The sequence below is a fragment of the Micromesistius poutassou genome, assembly GCF_964030765.1.
Source record: "Micromesistius poutassou genome assembly, chromosome: 5".
Taxonomy (NCBI): Eukaryota; Metazoa; Chordata; class Actinopteri; order Gadiformes; family Gadidae; genus Micromesistius; species Micromesistius poutassou.
This window is the reverse complement of record NC_140275.1, coordinates 14,423,022-14,443,537: the sequence shown is the minus strand read 5'-3', so window position 1 is coordinate 14,443,537 and position 20,516 is coordinate 14,423,022. Positions and strand designations below refer to the sequence as shown.

At 44.3% G+C, this 20,516-nt stretch overlaps 2 protein-coding genes across 2 annotated transcripts in view; both read left to right on the top strand.

The window, feature by feature from the left end:
- LOC311342835 (tricarboxylate transport protein B, mitochondrial) overlaps positions 1-2,488 on the top strand; it is a 15,509-nt gene extending 13,021 nt beyond the window's left edge. The window contains exons 7-9 of the mRNA XM_084467668.1: positions 22-137; positions 505-578; positions 950-2,488. Of these exons, the coding sequence (XP_084323794.1) occupies positions 22-137; positions 505-578; positions 950-1,064 (305 nt within the window). The 3' untranslated portion in view covers positions 1,065-2,488. The remainder of the gene's footprint in view (positions 1-21; positions 138-504; positions 579-949) is intronic.
- Positions 2,489-4,617: 2,129 nt separating this feature from the next.
- Positions 4,618-17,090, top strand: LOC311343506 (somatomedin-B and thrombospondin type-1 domain-containing protein; the record flags this gene model as incomplete). The annotated part of the gene is made up of 5 exons (XM_084468366.1): positions 4,618-4,867; positions 12,692-12,877; positions 13,746-13,836; positions 16,180-16,338; positions 16,688-17,090. 5 exons carry the CDS (start codon positions 4,618-4,620, stop codon positions 16,791-16,793), a joined length of 792 nt encoding a protein of 263 aa, XP_084324492.1. The 3' UTR covers positions 16,794-17,090.
- Between the last annotated feature and the right edge of the window lie 3,426 nt (positions 17,091-20,516).

The window sequence follows — 20,516 nt, the reverse complement described above, 5'->3', positions numbered from 1 at the left end:
GCTGTGCTTTTCTTTCCCCAGGCGACGACCCAAACAAGTCTATCAACCCGCTCCTCACCGGTCTGTTCGGAGCTGTGGCGGGTGCTGCCAGCGTGTTTGGAAACACCCCGCTGGATGTCATTAAGACCAGAATGCAGGTACGTCGTGTACACCACACCTTTACGCTGCTCACACCAGTGGAAGCAGTGTACCCAGTATTTCACACCCCCGGGTACGGTACCCCACTTGGGGTCACCTGATATGTAGATGGGGTTGTGCGACCTGGATGATTTATAACCTATACATATATGATGGTACATTTTTGTTTTAAAAGGTAAATGGAGATATGTTAACGTAGGTATATTCATACTGCCAGTGAATGCTGGTGAGGTTGAAACGGCGTGTGGGGCGTTTGGTTTGAAGGACTTGTGGGGAACTATTGGTTTACCCTGGTTTTGTAAAATGAATCCAAATGTAACACCTCCAGCATGTATCTCATAAACTTTAACTTTATCTTCTCTGAAGGGTCTGGAGGCACATAAATATAAAAGTACGGCAGACTGCGCCATTAAAATCCTCAGACACGAGGGCGTGAAAGCGTGAGTACACATCCACCGATCCTTTCATAATAAGTGCATATTTTTCCTGATTTGATCACACTGTCATTTATCAAATAATTTCTAAAAGGTCATGCCAATTTGTGTCAAACAAAAGTGAGGTTTAATCCGTCATCAGTTTAATGTATGCAGTCTTACTTTTTCAGTCTTACCTTTTTTTTTTAATAGAATTCCTGCCCATATTTATTCATATGTGCTTTGTATGGCCTTTCCTAATCCTTTACTTCACAGTGCACCAAGACAATATCCCTGTATGTTGATTCTTGTGTGTTGATTTTAAGTGGTTTATTATTCTGTAGATCCTCATATCACCCTGTGTCTCTCTCTCTCTCCTCTGCATATTTTCTCTGTAGATTCTATAAGGGTACGGTTCCCAGGCTGGGCAGAGTGTGTCTGGATGTGGCCATCGTCTTCATTATATATGAAGAGGTGGTGAAGGTTCTGAACGTCGTCTGGAAAACGGGTTAAATGGCCAACATCAGTATAACCTCCCACTTAATCTAAACAGTGCCATCTAGCGGGTAAAACTGAGAAAAACACCCAATGTGATAACCAATACTGTGACCACCAATGTAGTTAGAATGAAAAGTGTAACCTTGGCAACCATACCATGACTTAAATTTTAGCAGTTTGTGCAGAATTATTTTAAATCATACACAGCTCTTTTACTTACAAAACAGGTGTTTGATGCAGAGTTTCCTGTGTCCTATGTCCTATGTGCCTACATGTGACTAAGGTGCATGACCTCCAATCATAACCTCTACAACTGAAACTACAGTGTTTTATGTTCCTGACATGGCAATTATTTTTATACAAGAAAGATTGTGATTAGTTTACTATCAACATCATAGTTTACAGAAAGCTATAATATATTTTATTATCTGTGCCATGTAAAAAAAACAGGTAAAATCACATTCTATCAATGAAAAATATGTGTACAGAAAAAGAGTTATAACATAGTATACGTAAGTATTTATTGAAACTTGAATGTTAAATCTCTGTGGTGGAGATGCTATTGCCTGTGTAGAGTTTTAAAATTGTAGGTTTGGGTTGAAGACTTTGGCAAATGAAACAGTCTCTGTGATTGTAAATTATTAATTATTAGTATTGTTAATAATGTATTAGTGCTTGACTTCAGAGCTCATTTCATTGAGATGGACCATAGAGTAGATGTTGACCAGCTCATATTGACAATAATAATAACGGTAATCATAATTTGGGGCACTGGATTCGTGGATTGGAGACTCTTCTCAGATCGCTCCGGTCCACATCTCGTATTAAGCAGTGTGCAAATCTTCCATGACTTCGCAAGCCGACACATTCCATGTAATTCAATATAAATGTCAGTCCCATTCAGAAATGCAGTTCAATATTTTGGTGCTATATTCTTTTAAAGGTTGATTTTTATTCTTGGATTTATTTTGATTGAATTGTATTTCAATGTTTCACTCATGTGCCTTCCATTATTCTTTCCCCTGAGGAACCATTTCCAGATGAAACTGTTGTTCCATATCTCATGTTATCACAAATCGAAAGCCTCTGAAATCGTATATATAAATGTATTTGATTTTGATTTCTCGCATTCTATGGAAATTAAGTGTGCTATATTTTAAGATTTATTGTCGCTGCATTCCTGTGTCTCTATATTGTTTCTGTTATATCTCTGGACAAATAAAAGCCTTTTGCTAATCACTGCCAAATATCAAAGGCCGGGTGTAAATGTAAACCACCTGTAATTAATATAGGTCCTGTGTTGTATGTCCAGTATACGTTCTATGTTCAGTCTATGAATCATAGCAATGTTTACGCAACTCAGACATCTTATCTGTATTTAATTAAAACAGTGAGTGCTTCATATTATGGGGGAAGACTAAATAAACAAATAAAATGGAGAGGGTGAGTGATATTCAATTATTATTAGTTCCAGTAATGTGGTGTTTTTATTCTACCTTGTGTATTTATTGACTGTGTTGCTCTGTCCTCTGGGTACAGAAGATAATGTTTTGACAAATCATAGAGGGGGCTTCAGTTGGGGGGGATGCTGGGGGGAAATAAAACAGGGAACTCATTGTTCTGTACTTGGCTTCAGCCCATGTAGGGTGACTCAACTCTCTCTCTCTCTCTTTCTCTCTCTCTCTTTCTCTCTCTCTCTCTCTCTCCCTTGATCTCTCCCTCTCAATCATTCACATAAACACATCTCTCCAATCAACGCCCCCCCCCCACACACACACTGCTAAACCATTGTCTGTTGTGAAATAGCATGAGTAATGTTCTCTTGGTAATTGCGTGAAAAGGTTTGTTGGGTCAGAGAATAACAGATGAAGCAGACTGGCCTGTAGTTAGAGAGCTGCTGAGGATTGTGGAGTGCAGGCTATGACTCATTGGATGAAATGTAAGAAATACTACTAAATAAACACGCACTGTCACAAAGTGTCATAGCCAGGATAGAGCGGGCAGACACATGGATAAACACACCGTTTACTGTGATGAACACTAGGTGGCTCTTACTTAACGCTCCCAACATAGACGGAACTACTTACTTTAACTTTCTTTCCAGCAACTTGTGTGGTAAGTGTCTTACAACTTCACCAAAATAATTTGGTCGAATATAGAATTTACTAGAATTCAAGTATTATCAACACATGAATCATTAAAAACACGTAGGAAATTGAAAGTGCTTTGTTCTCTTTAGTTAATGGTACGATTTTTCTTGTTATGGAATATGATCGTATTCATGTAGTTGAATTTTCTAAAAATAATAAAATCATTGTAATTTAAAAGGCTTTCAGTAAAGTTAAAGAGAGGCCCCTGGTGGCTACAAAAGGGCTTTATAGTGTATGAGGGTCAGAGCTGGGCCTGGCACTGTCTTCTCCTCATGAACCCGCCTTGATCCTGCCATCATCACCACCGACCTCCCCTCTCTGTCTCCCCCCTAACCCGGCATGATCCCGGAGCATCTCTCATCTCGTCTCACGTGTAGGCTATCAACGCAACGAGGGCTTGAGCTTTGAACCGTGGAACTAGACCACAAAAGTGTACTTTTGGTTTTTGGTTCAAAATACCCGCCTACCCCTTCAGATACGCGCGTCTGGTATCCTTCCACCACCTCCCCCCCCCCCCTCATCTCCCCTCCCCGTGAGACACGACCCAACCAGGCCCACTGAAGTGTAAGTAATGCCATTGTTCTCGGCTCCTCTCCTTCTCAGTACTATGGAAAGGTTTTCTCCGAGGAGAGTAGGCTATACACTATATGGTCTGCTGCGCCCTTCTGAGGGAAACAGAATCCAGCTTTTGATATGTACCGTCCGAGTCGCTATCCAAGGTGCTGAATGAGATGAATAAATACAAACTAATCATATTTTCCGGTGAGAATTATATGATACTCATCAAAACTTTGGCAAGAAAATGTATCTTGATCTAATTCCCTGTGCTTGATGCTGTTAGTGTAACACGTATTTCATTATAATCCTATTGATAACATGCACGGGTTAAGATAAGTACAATGCTTGAGAGAGAGGACCCCCCCCCCCCCCCATACACACGCACAGAGAGAGAGAGAGAGAGAGAGAGAGAGAGAGAGAGAGAGAGAGAGAGAGAGAGAGAGAGAGAGAGAGAGAGAGAGAGAGAGAGAGAGAGAGAGAGAGAGAGAGCAGATGGTCATACTGTATAGCTCAACTTTCCTAGAACGACCACCGTGACATGTGCTCCAAGGGGCGGTGTCCGTTGGGCTGCTAGAGGAGTGTATACGCACCGTGCGCTCAACCCAAGACTGCATCCCATCTCTGGTACATGTAGACGCTAGTTGAAATCCCAGGTAGTCTCATAGAGAATTTCAACCGTTCCTATTTATATATACACAGTGTATATATACAAAAAAAGAAGCTTTGGTCGTAGGTCATGCCGTCATTGAACAGACAATACCATTAGAAGATTGAACTTATATTCGATCAACAATTCAAGTCTTCGGCGCCAGCGAGAATCCAAGAGAGGGACCCAAGTGTTGAGCGGAGGACCATTCGCCATGGGAGCGCAGGGGGTCGTCTGGCCCGGGTTTGGCCTCATCGTGTGTGGATATCTGGCGCTTTTCACCTGGGCGATTATTCCCATAGTAGAGGCGGGCTGCGGAGAGAGAGAAAGCCCAAACTGCTGTACTGGACGGAATAACGAATGCTTTGAGTACACCAAGAGAAAGACGGTGTGCTATTGTGATACTTATTGTCAGAAAACAGGTGACTGCTGTGATGACTATCAGCGTGTGTGTCAAATATCTGGTGAGTTTCCTGCCTTTAGGCTTGTCCGTCCTTGCACGCATGTTCACTGATCCTCATCCTTCACCATCATTCAGGGTTTGAGATATTCTGTAGAGACAGATTCCCAAAATAGAGCTGCTGTCCCGGGACACCGCGTGTTCTTTGTGCTTCGCGCCCCTTGAGAAGTACCTGTTGTTTGTTAGTTAGTTAGTCTTCCAGTGAGAGCCAGAGATGGTTAGCGTATAGGTGACACGGAGACAGTGAGACATACTGCACATAGCTGTCTGTTTAGCGCCCATTATCACGGGCCGTTATTTTCCAAACAGGTAGGAAATAGCGAAGGTAAGTGGATAGCGAGTAGGATAGCATCTAAGAATAGAACAACTTTGGAAAGCGTGCTGGCCTCTGGTGTGGGGCTGCTAAATATCATCGTATATGATTATATGATAATATGATATTATTTATTATAGTTTACTTTGTTGTGTTGTGTGTGTGCGTGTGTGTGTGTGTGTGTGTGTGTGTGTGTGTGTGTGTGTGTGTGTGTGTGTGTGTGTGTGTGTGTGTGTGTGTGTGTGTGTGTGTGTGTGTGTGTGTGTGTTTGAGTGTGTGTGTGTGTGTCCACGGTCACAGTTTGAACATGAGATCTATGGATTATGACTAAGTTGCTTGTGGGGTGTGGGGGTGAGGTTGTATGTGGGACTGCCATTCACCATCAGCCCTCCCAGTCAGGAGGTCTAGAGTAAGATTCATGACCCCATGAATCGTAATCTAGACTCAAAATTCTGATTTAGCCCCTTTAGATCCTATCTGTGCTCTGTAGGCGTCTCACACGTTAATAGTCAATGCTATATATGGGCAAACAGAGGAATGGACACCCTGGAAACAGGACTCCAAAGATGGTCAGGGTTACTGTGTTTAAAATGAAATGAGAGGGAGAAGATGGAGAGAGAGAGAGAGAGAGAGAGAGAGAGAGAGAAGAAGGAGAAGAGGAAGAGAGAGAGAGGAGGGAGAGAGGGAGAAAGAAAGAGAGGAGAGAGGAAGAAGATAGAGAGAGAGAAGAGAAAGAGAGCACTGAAATTGGTAACTATAAGGCAGCGTCGGTCAACTGGAACTTCTCTAGTTCACCTAAAGTACACAGGTAAACTCATAAATACACTCTTGCCCAACTGTAAGTGCACGCCATCAATAGCCTACAGGATGATTTCCCATGCTAAGAGCACTTAAAAGCCAGCCAACTTCCTTCAAAGTACCTCAATAGGGTGGTACATTTAAAGTACAATAGTGAGCCTTTCGTATCACTACTGTCTCTGTCATAATAAAGTGACAGAGACAGTAGTGACAGTTGTTTAGCTCCACAGTGCAGTGAGTGGCCCATTGCAGTCTGGAATGGAAGTGTTCATTGTAATTCAACAGGCTTTGGGCAGCTGGAACACTTAGTATTTTAAATATCAGAATCCTTTCCCAGGTCTGCTGCCAGAGCAGCCATGCAACAGGCCAGTTGTAGACTCCAGGCCGACCTTGTAGAAGTCCAGGTATAACCTGATCCAGGGACAGTCCTGTTCCATCATGTACCTGCTAAGCTCCACATTAAGAACAGGAACCGTGTCAGATGGGGGCTGATTCATCGCTGTGTTGCTTAAACACAGCTGGTGTCTCTGAGGTTGGCTATCAGCCTCTCTAGTGTGATCGGGGCTGCCAGGCAGTCTAGCCCTGCATAGTGGACAACCTGTGGGTGGGCCCCCTGGCCAGATGAATCCACATGGGATACTGTTAACCAGACATATGAACACCTGTTACTGTTGAATTAATCATATTTAGATTAGATTACATACAATTTCATTTTAATGGCATAGTAAAACACAAGTAAACTTAGTTTGGCAGCAATCCACTAACATCTTTACATAAATATATAAAGTAAACATACAGTATATAATTAGATTTATAGGTATACAAATATAATAAATAGTCCTAGTCCTATTCAAATAAATAACCATAGTCAGAAAAAATAGAATAAACATTGACAGTGATTATTCTCAACAGGAGCAGTAGTTAAGAGGGGGAGTATTTATGTTGTTTTATTGGTTTGAATAGGAAGTTGTGAAACTGCGGAACAAGGGGAAAGGACAGAGGGGAACGTTTAAAGAGTTCTGCTCTGCTGCCCCTTATTTGGTGAGGGCACGTTGTTGACCGTGACCTATGAACCCTGTGTGGAACAATAACAAGATGCCAACAAATACCTTCCCCATTCCTTCTATTTTTATGTCTTTCCTACTTTCCTTTTTTCTGCCTTTCCTTCCTCCCATCTTCCCATTCTCCCATCTTTTTCTTTCTTCATCTTTTTATCTTCTGCTCTCTCTCTCTCTCTCTCTCTCTCTCTCTCTCTCTCTCTCTCTCTCTCTCTCTCTCTCTCTCTCTATAGCACTCTCTCTCTAGCACTCTCTTGGTGTGACCTGAGTGTCTTTATCTTTGTCATCCTATAAACAACGCAGGTCCTTTGGGTTAGTGCTCCATTGAAGTGGCCCCCCTTATGTTGTCTCACCCATGGCTATGCTCTGTTGTCAGTGTCTGAGGCTGATCCTGCAGCTGTGTGATGTGGAGCCTGTGTACTGTCTGTCACAGGCTGTCATTAGCACCTTGACAGCAGCAGGTGAGCAGAGGGCCCGGAGAGCTGGACATCAGAGGGGAGACAGGGAGAGACAGAGAGGGACAGAGAGACAGAGAGAGACAGAGACAGAGACAGGGTTGGTGTTTGGTTCACACCCCAGTGTACACCAACACAGCCTGATACCACGATATCTCTGGACATGCTCAAAGTGTGGCGATTGGTATAAATGAGGGTACTCTGTAGGAGTGTAATCCCTTGCATCTGCAATTGGTTAACATCTGTGAGTCAGAATACAACACTCTATCCACGGGTCATCTCCATTACTCAAGACATCCAGTTTATTTAAAAGTTTAACATTCTCTCTCTCTCTCTCTCTCTCTCTCTCTCTCAAACATCCCATGTGCTCTTCCCGCGGCCTTACACACCATACAGTGTCCAGACTGTGTGTTGCGACTGTGCAGGAGTTCAGGTTGATACCACAGGGGGGATCAGCAGAATCTCTGGTGTCTGCTTGTTATCATACATGCCGGAGAATGTACCCCCCTCCTCCCTCTAGGGGCTTGCTCATCCCTCAAGTGGCCCACCCCGAACACCTCCCCTCGTGGGGGCCTATCTTTAAACCACGGAGTGTGTTACGTTGTCACACTGTGATGTTGTCCTCCCTACTCCTTCCTCGACGCCCTTCCTCCTCCACACACATGCCCCGTGTGAGGAGGAGGAAGCAGCCTGCTTATAAGAGACGACGCAGGCCAGCTGTTGCAGGGATGCAGCCGATACTTATGTCGATGCAAAGCTTTGAAGAAGCAAGGTTTAACGTTTCAACAAGCTCGTAGCTTGAAATAACCCGGACGTACCTGTGAGCAATGCTGAGCGACAGTGATGTCAATAATGTTATCAATAAAATCACATCCTGTAACTCGTAATCTATGGGCCAGCCCGTACCGCTCTCTTTGTTTACAAGAATCGTACCTTCTACACCCTCAGAACGCCTCCCACTCACCACACCCAGCTAGCCGAGCTACGCTAGTTTGCGTCATTGTACAGTTAGAATGGACAGAACATTGTGATTGATTTTTTTTTATTCTGAAAGTCTCCTGTCTACTAAATGGGAAGGGCTCAATCTTAGACATTTTGACTTTAAATAAGAATATTGGGGTGTCAAATATCGTCAAATAAAATATTTCTTGTAAGACATAGCAGATGTAAACTAAGATTTTAAATTGTAACTTAAATTTGAGGACTATTAGAAGTATTGGGCAGTTAAAAAGTACCAATGTTGCATCTGTAGGAAATAGTCCCCATATTTACGTCCATATATTATAGTCCCCATATTAACGTTCTAGTGCTTTTCTAACCCTGCATTCTGGCACTTTAGGTTGTTATAGCTAAGACAACAGTCTTACTACTTCTTCTTGGTAGCATCCACACACGTGACGCAAAGTTTCTTGCTTTGCCAACTTGAATAAATGTCCTTATGTATTCATTCATTTATTCATATCTATTCATACATCGTTTTATATATCATTTCATCCATCCGCCAAATAAAGCCTCAGCTGTGTTTGCTTAGAAAATCCATCTAATAGTGGGTTCACTCGTGCCCTCCGCTCCGTGTGTGTGCAGGAAGCGTTTAGGCGGGAACCCGTTATTAAGTCTAAGTCCTCTCTCATGTCTAAGGCTTATTAAGAGGCTGGTGCTCTGTGTGACGACAGAGCACCCTGCGCTCTCTCCTAATGCCCCAGCCCAGAGGCCTTCCATTCAGGGGCGAGGGGAGGGAGGGGTAGATGGGGAGGGAGGGAGGCCAAGGGGTGCAGTGCAGGAGTTTTTCTCCCTGGTCCTTTGGAACAGCTGGGCATCTGGGTTCCATCAGAGAGGCGGTATATGAGGAGGAGGAGGAGGAGGAGGAAGAGGAGGGTGTACAGCCGGGAGGAGGAAGGGGTGGAGGCAGGGCAGTAGTTGAAAAGAGATGACTAAAAAGAGTGACAGATGGGGGGTGGGGGGGGGGGGGGGGGGTGGTGGGTGAGAGAATGAGACAGAATGTGCCACAGCGCCAAAGAGAGAAGAAGATAAAGGCTGGCTACTTGCGTTCAAGGGGGACATGCGGGGGGTCTTTTGTTATGGAACCCTAAAATGGCAACAGACCTTTGAAAGAGAGCGAGACAGTTTTAAATAATGAGAGACAGAGAGAGAGAGAGAGAGAGGAGAGAGATACAGAGAGTGAGAGAGAGAGCCAGAGAGAGAGAGAGAGAGAGGGGGGGGGTTACATGTTATCTCTGAGGTTTTTTGGCTCATTACAACGACCAATTTGTCCCTCAACAACGAGCGTGACCTGAATGTGGCCGACAAGGGAAGAGCAGAAACCCGATTGGGATCACACAGATTCATTTAGCTCCCATAATGCCGGGTTTCATATGGCTTCTCTAAAGCTATGCCAACCGCCGGGAACTCTGGCTGAGACCCATCTCCTAACCAGACGAAGATATCCTGTGATTCCCTTTCTTCTTTCGTTTCATCTTCTCTTCTTTTGAACACTTGCTGGTTTTGGCCAACAGTCGGGCCCAGGTGCTCCTTCCTCCATCGTCTGTAGATGATGTGGCCTTGCAGTTTGAGAAAGTTCTTTTTTTCTAAATCCTCCATTGGAAACATCTCAAAAACCCTGACATTAATGAAACCTACAAACCTTCCAGAAAACCACAGCAACCGCAACAACAACAACAACAACAACAACAACAACAACAGCAACAGTTGTTCTCCATGACAAAGGCTCGACATGCTGACTACAACAACCATTTGTTTCTGTGTGTGGCGCTCTTGGGTTCAGAGGTCGTGGCTTCCTAGAGGGAACTTTCTCACTGTAATCAGCTCCAGAGCCGGGGCTGCCTGGCCCATGTGTGACACCGGCTCCCTGGGCTGGGCTGGTGGGTGGTGCCGTCGGGGGACTGGCTTTAGGGGAAAGTGAGCTCAGGGACCACCAAAGCCTCCCAATTACCCCCCGACCTCTCCTGATCCCAGAGGCAGGGGGGGGGCTGCACTTCCACACATACTGTGTGTGTGTGTGTGTGTGTGTGTGTGTGTGGGGGGGGGGGGGAGTGGCTATTCTCAAGTGTGTGTGTGTGTGTGTGTGTGTGTGTGTGTGGGTGGCTATTCTCAAGTGTGTGTGTGTGTGTGTGTGTGTGTGTGTGTGTGTGTGTGTGTGGGTGGCTATTCTCAAGTGTGTGTGTGTGTGTGTGTGTGTGTGTGTGTGTGTGTGTGTGTGTGGGTGGCTATTCTCAAGTGTTGTGTGTGTGTGTGTGTGTGTGTGTGTGTGTGTGGGCGTGTGTGTTGTTATCTGTGTGTGTGTGTGTGTGTATGTCGTTTATGCTTAGGGTTATGTGGGTGTGGTTTTATGTGTGTTTAGTTATCCGTAAGCATGTGTGTGCGTGTGTGTGTTTATGTGTGTTAAGTTATGCGTTAAGGGTGTGTGTGCATGACTGATTCCCTGAGTGAGTGTGTCTCTGTGTGTAGTAATGATTGAGTGAGTGTGTAGTTATATATAAGAGGGTGTGTGGAATGGTGTGTGTGTGTTTGTGGGTGGACGTGTGTGTATTTCTGAGGGTGTGTGTGCGTAGTTGTTAGTGTTAGTGTGTGTGTGTGTGTGTGTGTGTGTGTGTGTGAGTGTGTGGGTGGGTCAGCAGGGTAATACCCTTGTTTCACCCTGAGTGTGCGAGAACCAGCCGACCCTCTTGGCCTGGCCGCAGTACAGAGCCCACCGGCCGGAGATACAGCAGGGGAAGGAAAGGTGGGGAGACAGGAAGCAGGATAAGAGGAGTGGGAGCGCGGCCCGGGGTGCTGATCGGACCCTGCTGGTGGCTTCCACATGTGTGGGTCACACTGGGTGGATCGGGGGGGGGGGGGGGGAGGCTCCTAGGTCTTGTGTGTCTGGAGGGGGATAGGCGCCAGGGTGACAACCCAAGGTGTCAGATTGATCAGATTGATGCTTTGGGTTGTGTGTGTGTGTGTGTGTGTGTGTGTGTGTGTGTGTGTGTGCGTGCGTGTGCATATGCTTATATGTCTGCAGGCATGTAGTTCGCTCGCATGTGTGCTTGTGAGTGTGTTTGTGTTGTGTTTGTTCTTCGACGTATGAATTTGTGTGTGTGCGCGTGTGTGTGTGCATGCGTGCATGTGTGTGTGCATGCGTGCATGTGTGTGTGTGTGTGTGGCTATCTGGGAAAGGCGAGTGTCAGGTGGGCAGCACTAATGTGCAGGAATGCAGAGATTCCACAGTGGCTTTGTGGATCGGTCGTGTCACTGAGACACCCCCCCCCCCCCCCCCCAGTGGGACCATGGGAATCTGCAGAGATGGGCGGCCCCTTGAAAGCGCTCTACTAGCCCCCCCCCCTACAATATCTTTCTTTCTTTCCTTCTTTCTTTCTCTATCCTCATAATCCGCATCGTTCTCCCATCTCATTTGTCTCAGTTGTCTCAATTTTCCCTTTCATTGTCTCTCAGACAGACTCTCTCTCACACACACACACACACACACACACACACACACACACACATGCACACACTCAAACACATGTACACACTCACACACATACACACACACACACACACACACAATCACACATGCACGCACACCGTGCGCGCACACACACACACACACACACACACACACACACACACACACACACACTCATCTTGTGATGTGTGCATGTGTCACATGTGTACATATGTTGATCTGTTCTGCCTTTGCTGCTCTCTTTGTAGGTTTATGTGAGTATGTGTATGTATGTTTATGCTCTCATTTGTTGTTGTGGAAAGAAACAGCAAACAACAGCACATTTGAAATCATTGTGATCAGAACGCCCTATGAATTAGAAATACTAGACCGCCTACTTCCCTAGGGATCTTGGTTCATTGAGATAGAATTAGCCGATGGCAAAGATGCTAAGGTTCTGCGCTGCAACATCAACCCAATCGACATCGAACACTCTGCACAACTTGAAACACTTTGAGGGACTCAACACGCGTGTACCCATACTAGCCTCGAGCTTCTGTTGCTAGCCGGTTTGAGCCTGAGGGGCTGCTCCCCAGTCCTCATGTTTAAACCATGCTTCACCGCGTGACTTGTTCTTCTGCACCGTTCATCGAATGTCTCAACTTTATTGGTACACAGTTGTGTCTGTGTGTGTTTTAGCCGCTTCACCTCATGCTCTGCCCTCCATGTGTCGGCTCATCTCCCGCCTTCTCCCTCCTACCAGCAGCCATCGACTGTGTGGTGGGTTCCTGGGGGGCCTGGTCGCCCTGCACGTCTCCCTGCGGCGTGGGCAGCACCGAGAGGAGCCGCCAGGTGTCCGTGCCCCCGAGGAACGGGGGGACGCCCTGTCCGGACCTCAGGCAGCGGAGGGGCTGCTACGGCAACAACGCTGTGTGCAGCACATCTAAAGGTGAGGCGAGAGTTGTTGTTTTCCTGCACAAACTGAGCGTGTCTGTGCGTATTAAAGCTGCAGTAGGTACGAGGGGGTTGTAAAGGTTTTTTTTTCTCCAGGTTTGTAAAGTGATGGGGCAGAGGGAGCAAGATTTTGAAATAAAGTAACAAAATAGAGTCCCTCCTTCCCTGTGTTCCTTTGACTGACAGGCAAGATGGAATGCCCGAACCAATCATAGAGGATATCCCCTGTTAGGGCAGAAACTGATATTCTCACAGAGCATTTCAATGCAGACGGATGACTATGCCATTTCTATAAAATCGGCCTCAAATTAGAGCTCTCAAATCTTTAACACCTCAAAGTTACTTGGTAAATTTAGTATAGCATAGCACAGCATAGTATAGTATAGTATAGTGTAACATAGTTTAGTAAAGTATAGTATAGATAGTATTGTATAGTATACAATTCCTTTAAGGGATTTTTAAAGGAATTTGATACTGTTACTTCCGAGTTGAAATGGTTTACCCCTTAATGTCCCCTATTGCCACATATCTGATCTTAAGTCTTCAGTGCAGCTGCAACATATCAAAAGTATCTGTTAAGTTCTCCTACTGTTGACTTAGTGGCCCAACTTGACAGACTGAAGATAAGGCTATTGAGTCTGGAACAACATGGTTTTATCAGTCAAAGAAACACACATAATTGCTTACAAGTGTCGTATCTTAAGTCTACTTGAGTATACAAGGAACAATGCATTCTAAGTTTGTTTTCTCAACTTTTTCTCAAATTGAATTTGAATATTTCAGCATATTTTATCACGATGAGCTATGTTGTTCATAGCTATATTATTCATATTTTTTTTGTGGTTTATTTCATATTTTTTTAGAGGTGGCTAAAATCCTGCCTGACTCCTTCAAGCGGATCTTCAAGGACCCATGGAGGCGACCACACATGCTGATGAAGGAGGAGAAGGCCAGGTAGGGAACAAAACACAAACATGTGACCACTGAGCCAGCTGCTTCCGACGCTAACGTCAACACACCACTTTCACTCACGGATGATGATGTCATTTTTTCTATATTGATTGTTTTCAATGTACCAAGAAACAAAATGTGGCGTGCCATCATCATCGTTTCCTTACCATCCTTACCTATTAACAGTCACACAGACTCACCTGTGACGAGGGAATATTCTGAATTATAAGGGTCGTAGGTAATCTACAGAAGTATATGAATAAGTAGATTAGAAATTATTTAGGTGTCAGATATTTGTTTCAAGGGAGAACTTTGACACAATTGGAATTCACCTTGAGATCTTCAGATAGATTGTTTTGAGTTCATCTTCATGAACTTGCCGTCCCAGAAGAGCCAAGATGGGAAAGCCAAGGCCAGGCTGACCTCAAACTACAGCTGGAAGTGTGTTTTGACTGTAGAAGATGAGCACTGCGGTTGAATATCTGCAGGATATTGTGATCTTTGAGCTGTACTGATTGTGGAGTGCTGCGGTACAAGCACAGGGTGCCCTAGCACACTTAGAGACACACACACACACACACACACACACACACACACACACACACACACACACACACACACACACACACACACACACACACACACACACAATGAGGGCCGGCCTTTTGGCAGGCCAGAGCGTTTCACTTTGATTAAAGTGGACATCGGATACCTTTATTTTGCCCCAGACACAAAGCTACAGGGGCTGGAAGAGACATGACTCATACATGTAATCCATTAACCACCGATGACAGCATTAGGCTGATTTTAAATAAACATCTGGTCCACTGACAGATGCTGGGGGAAAAGACTCCCTATGGTTTTAAAGTTGTACAAATACAACTCTGACTGACTGAGAAATTAAACAAAGTAAAACTCGGAGAACTAGCATTAATGAAAGGTATATACAGCCAACACGCACTGCTTTACCCCATCGACTTCCCTTTATCCTGCAAGTCTTACCTGTAATCAACACCTTCACACTAAAAAACTTTTTTATCAGTGTTTTAAAACTCCTTTCCTATTTATGTAACAGATAAGATTTGGTTGATGCTTTAATGTCATTAAGATGGATTCAAACAAGGCAGTGTTAATACTATGTCCTACCTCCTTAGCTAGACATGAAAAGTCCAGAAAAATCTATAATGGTTCTCTATCAGGGGATAGTGCCCCCTATGGGTGAAATGGTACCAAACGTTTTCGAGACCTGCATACCAGGAATACAAATGTAGTTGAGAAATCTTGAAAACTTTTGCACAATTGGGGGTTTACCTATATATTAACAATCAGGAATAATAATAAGAAGAATCCTGACACTAACAATAGATTTCCACAGGTGCTCTGTGAATACCTAAAAGTAGTAGTAGTAGTAGTAGTAGTGCAGTACATAACATCACTCTAGTCACTTGAGTGATTTTAGAGTCACACTAGAGTCTAGTGTATGCAGAGCAAAGTACATTCAGACTGGTTTTATCTAATCTGATTAATTGGGATTAACATGCCAATTTAAAAGTAAAACAAAAATGACGTATACACAAAAATAAAGTTAAGGACTAATGTGTTTTTGTTTTTTGTACATAAATATTTCCCTTAAGGGTATTTTACGTTTCACCATTTAAAACATTGAAACACAATCTTTCATCAATGTCCTCTTGCAAGCCCCAGGGACAGGTGCTGCCTTGCAAATTAAGTTTTGATTGTGATTCTTGAGGGAGCATTCAGGGAGAAATGCTAAGTAAGGGACATATTTCCTTTGGTCCTGACATCCCACTGGGGATGGTGTTTAGCCATGACTCAGTTGACTCATAGACCAAACAAACACAGCAAAAAATCTTAGGCCAGTGCCAAAAGTTACAATGAACTGGAAAACAAGCTTTAATCGTTGTTTTTGAAGCACAGTTTGGGGCTTGGTAGAAGGTTGTCTTTGCCTGCCCTGACCCTGCTGTAACGATAAACAGATCCAGGCTTTGGCGTCTGTCTTCTGCTATTAGGCCTCGATCAAAGATAACCTAATTGGCTGGATGGCCAATGGACCTGGGAATGCCCCAATAGGAAAATGTTTGCAATGGCATGGGATTCTGGAGGATAACATTGAAGTTCAACAAGTAGGATATAGTATGTTGTTTGCTACTATGTGGTGTGGGCTTCTGCATAAAATCACAACAAGCAGCTGTGTGACCTGGCTCTCTATCTTTTGGTTTGTTGCAAAAAGAAAATAAATAAATGGGGATTCTCAAGGTGAGCATACACCTTGAATAATGCTTGCACACATTTATCGTTCTGTTCTATTTTGGACTTTGCCCACAGTTACTGTGTGTACCTGCGGGTTAAACAGTCCAGTGCCGCCTGCAAACTGAAACTGTGGAGTGCCCAGTTGGTCCGAGAGAGGCTGGTGTGTGCAGAATGCCAGAGCGACGCAATGTCCAAGACCGATCGCTGCAGCGGTGACGGCATCGAGAGCACCAGGTGAGTCATGCTTCTTAACCAAAGACAGACCATGAAGACCACAGTTGCTTATTACTTGTTGCAAATTTCCTGCAAAAGAGGAAAGCGTCCTAATGTGACATTAGAAGATAAAAGTTTCCATGGGCGGTCAGAACATTCTTAACATTCCTACTAAAAATGATATTGATAAAACGTTGTCAAAGTGCTGCCTTCTCATGGCAGAATAAAATGAGGCCGGACCTCATGTGTGTGATAGAGAGGAATGTGTGATACTAAATCCACAAGGGGCATATTCATTGTCGTAGCAGTAAAAGTACATTGTGCATAGAGTAAAAGGCACAAGTGAACATCACGATGACCCTTGTTGCAGGACCTTCTGGGCGGCGGCCTCCGTGCCGGGGTGCCATGGTTCCTGGGTGCGGGAGTCTTCAACGGAGGGCTGTCGCTGTGCGCCGTACTCGCTGCTGTTTGTGTGAGCAGTCTCCAGTACCCCCCCACTCCTCTCCCGACGTATGTGCACGCAGCGACGTGGTTCATGGGGTCATGACCGTCAATCCCTTTCGTAAGACCCAATAACCCAACCAACAAGCCCCTCCAACCACGCCCGCCAGTCCACGCGACGGCCACCACCCCCCCCCACCCCCAGGAGATCAACAGTGTCCTGCCACTTTTCTACTTCGCCTCACACTCTGTACTACACACACTACGACGACGCCTGAAATAATAAGCACACAGACGTTCTAGCATTTAGAAATCAATATTTTTCTGCAGCCACAAATATTTCCATTCCTCCTCCAAAGCACAGAAATGCCTATATGCATTTTTACCTCTGACTCTTTGCTATCTACCTCCAATAATGCAACTGCATTTGATGCTTAATGTATAAATATATAAATGTAATATTTTGCTTTATACATTTTCTACTTACGAGTTTTTACGTGTAACGTGTATGTGTCTATATAGCAATGATTATGTGTATCCACCCGTTCATTTTTTGTTCAGTTTGTTTCCTTTTCTAGATCCTTGTTTCCATGTCTTCGTTTAATTTTACATTTCGCCACATTGATCATAACAAATCACTTTCATCCGAATGTACATGCCATCTTTGAATGTGTGTCAAATCAATCGACTCTCAGGGGTTGCAACATGGAGTTTTTGTCCCCCCCCATGGATCTATGGTTCAATACCTGCCGTCAACAAGGCTGTTTATGTAGATATCAAACAGTGAAATATAAATTAAAGCTACTTGGTGTTTGTTATTGGTTATATAAGCTAGGGTGGAACAGATTCCAAATCGGTGTCGAAGCGTTCCACCTGTCCATGGCTGTACGCAGTTACTTTTTAGTTTTGTTTTCCCTGTCTCCATCTCATTCCAAAAACAAACCAAAAATTTGATTGGCTTTAAAGGGGAGTTTTTAACAACACTGCTGCGTCTTGCAAAAAGTCACACCTCTACTCCCTAGCTGTAGACTAGCTGCCGGCTTGTTGCTTCACTCGCTTTTCTCATTAGCAGACTCTCCATCTCCTCCCTCATCCTACACAGCTCTTTAGGACAGCCGGAGTACCTTAGCGGTTACTGTGTTACATAAGGCCACTACTGTGTGTTTAACATGTCCACTAAATAACAGCCTATGCTCAATGAGCACATGTCTCTGGCTCTGTTATGCTCGCTGGAGGATTGGTTTCAGGTTCTGGAGAACGATCTGCCTTGGCTTAAAAAGAGAACCCTGCCATGTGTTTCCCTTGTTTATGTGTATTTATTTATTTTCTTTCCAAGCAAGCAAACAAGGATATTATTAGGGCAGCACTGCATACTCTTGTACACTGTTGATTAGTGAAAAATAAACAAATATACAGCCACTTTTCTTTCTGTCATGATCAGTTGAAGTCACCAATAGCTGATTTATTATTAGCTTGTATCACATTAATACAAGCTTTGTATAATTTTCTTCCTCTTTATTTTATTACCTGTGTAATATTTTGTGACTTAAAGTGTTCAACACATCATCAAACACAACGGGTAACACAACCCGTTGTGTTACCCGTGGGGTAGGGTTTTCCCCAGGAGCAGTTACAGCTGTGGGCCTGGTGTTGATTATTATATTCCCAGAGTTCGACCCATGCTCACATGCACCAATTACATTTAAAAAGGGTGTCTGCTGGGTAATTCAGAACAAAAAAGCAAACATGAATCTGTTAACATATTTTGGGCGGAATTCTTGAAATTTCTTGGAATAGTAAAAATGGAATGTGAATTTCTGTGAAATCACCCACGGCGTATAATATTGGGGTATTTTCCTATAATTTGGGGTTTGTTTAGACAGGCAGACGGTGAGGTAAGAAGGAGTGAAACTGTTCCCCCTGTGAGTACTCCATGTTCTTTTGGTACACTGACAGGTCCTGTTACGCGACAATGTTTCAGCCTCCACCATGATGGTGAAATCCTTTCTCTTAATAGAATTGTTGTTATTCATGATGGGTTCAACACCGATAATTTGTATTGAACTAACTGTCACACGCTGATTCTTGATTCTTGTGAGCGTGCGTGTGCTTGAAACCATTAACCACTGGAAATGATGACTGACCCAAACTAGTGTTGTGGAGCCAGTTAAGTCTCAGAGTAAAACATCAACCTGAACTCCTTCCCCTCTCTCTCTCTATCTTTCTCTCTCTCTCTCATCCCCCTCCCCACCACCACCCATCCCTCTGCCATCCTCATCCTCAGCATCATCATCATCCTCCTCATCCCCCCCCCTCCCCTCCCAGACTCCCCTCGGTCAGCACAACCCTTTCTTTCCTCGTACTACAACAGTGGCAATACAGTGCTGCTGGCCTGTCAGTCCGTGCAGCCTCTCTGAAGCTGGCTTTAACCCCGTGTCGGCCGCGGCCCAGCGCCGCTAACCCGCTGTCCAAAGGGCAGGAAGGCCCGTCTCTGGCCCAGTGCCTGATGGGCTCCGACAGCAGTGTGTTCTGGGATTACGCCCGCTGAAAAGAGCGGCATTCCATCACTGTCGGCCTTTGTCGCAGCGTGCCCATTGTTTGCTTACGACAAGACAGCTGTTCAAAGACCGCCCAGCCCCGCGCGCGGCGTACAGGGAGAGGGCATTTCCGCTTACTGACGCCGGCGCTCCAGCATAGACCTGTGCCTTAATAGAAATAAAGTATATATATCATATATTTTTTTGGGGGGGGGGTTTCTATGTAGTATGTACAGTAGATACATATACAAGCATATAATGGGTGCAGGCCTACATATGATGGATATACGTACGTACAGACAGACAGAGGGCAGACAGGTATGCAGGTTGTCAGACAGAGACAGACAGAACGATTGCTAGACAGACAGAAATAGATAGAGGGATGGATACACTATGCCAGTGAGGTTTTTTTTTGTGTGCAAGTGTGTATTTGCCAGCGTCTACTGTAATTAACAGTGCTTCCTAATGAGGGCCTGTGCATTGCCCTGTGGAAGCAGCTGGACTATATCAGAGGAATGATAATGAATAGCCGCCACCGCACCGGGATGCAGACGACTTACAGCAACACAGCTGGAAGACTGCAAGGCTAAACACAGTTTTCCGACTCCATTGATCAATTAATGACAGAACCTACCATCAAGTAGTGGCCATTTTATTTCTGCTGGATCACAAAGAAGGGAAAAAGGCCGTGGGGCCTTTTGTTTAAAAAGGAGGCTTCTATGATAACTGTATTTGGTGGGGTTGTATTTAGTGGTGGAGGCTCAGGTGTACATTTTACCTAAACTTTTAAAGAAAGAAGCAAAAACTAGATCAGCAAAGATAATCTCATAGCATCATCTTGGATTTTGTACAAAATCTATATAGAAATGCACATGTTTCACAGGAGCAATCTTGATTTTGACAAGAAGTCATCAGTCCAGGTAGTAGTATACAAAAATAGCTCCATATTGAGAATGAGACTAGGGCGTCACCTAGTGGTACTTTTTTGACAACTTAACTTTAAACTCAGAGTTGCAATTCCAAGTGTAACTGAACTGACGGAGGAAGCTAGATTCACAAGAGGAGTTTATCAGAAATTTGATTGTAAGAATGTCAGAAGAATGAAATAATCACATTTTTCTGAATTATGTCATTTTTCAGAAAGGTTATATAATCAGTTCTTACTGATAACCATCTTTTAAAATAATGTTAATATTAATCTGTAAGTATTGGTGGTTCAGT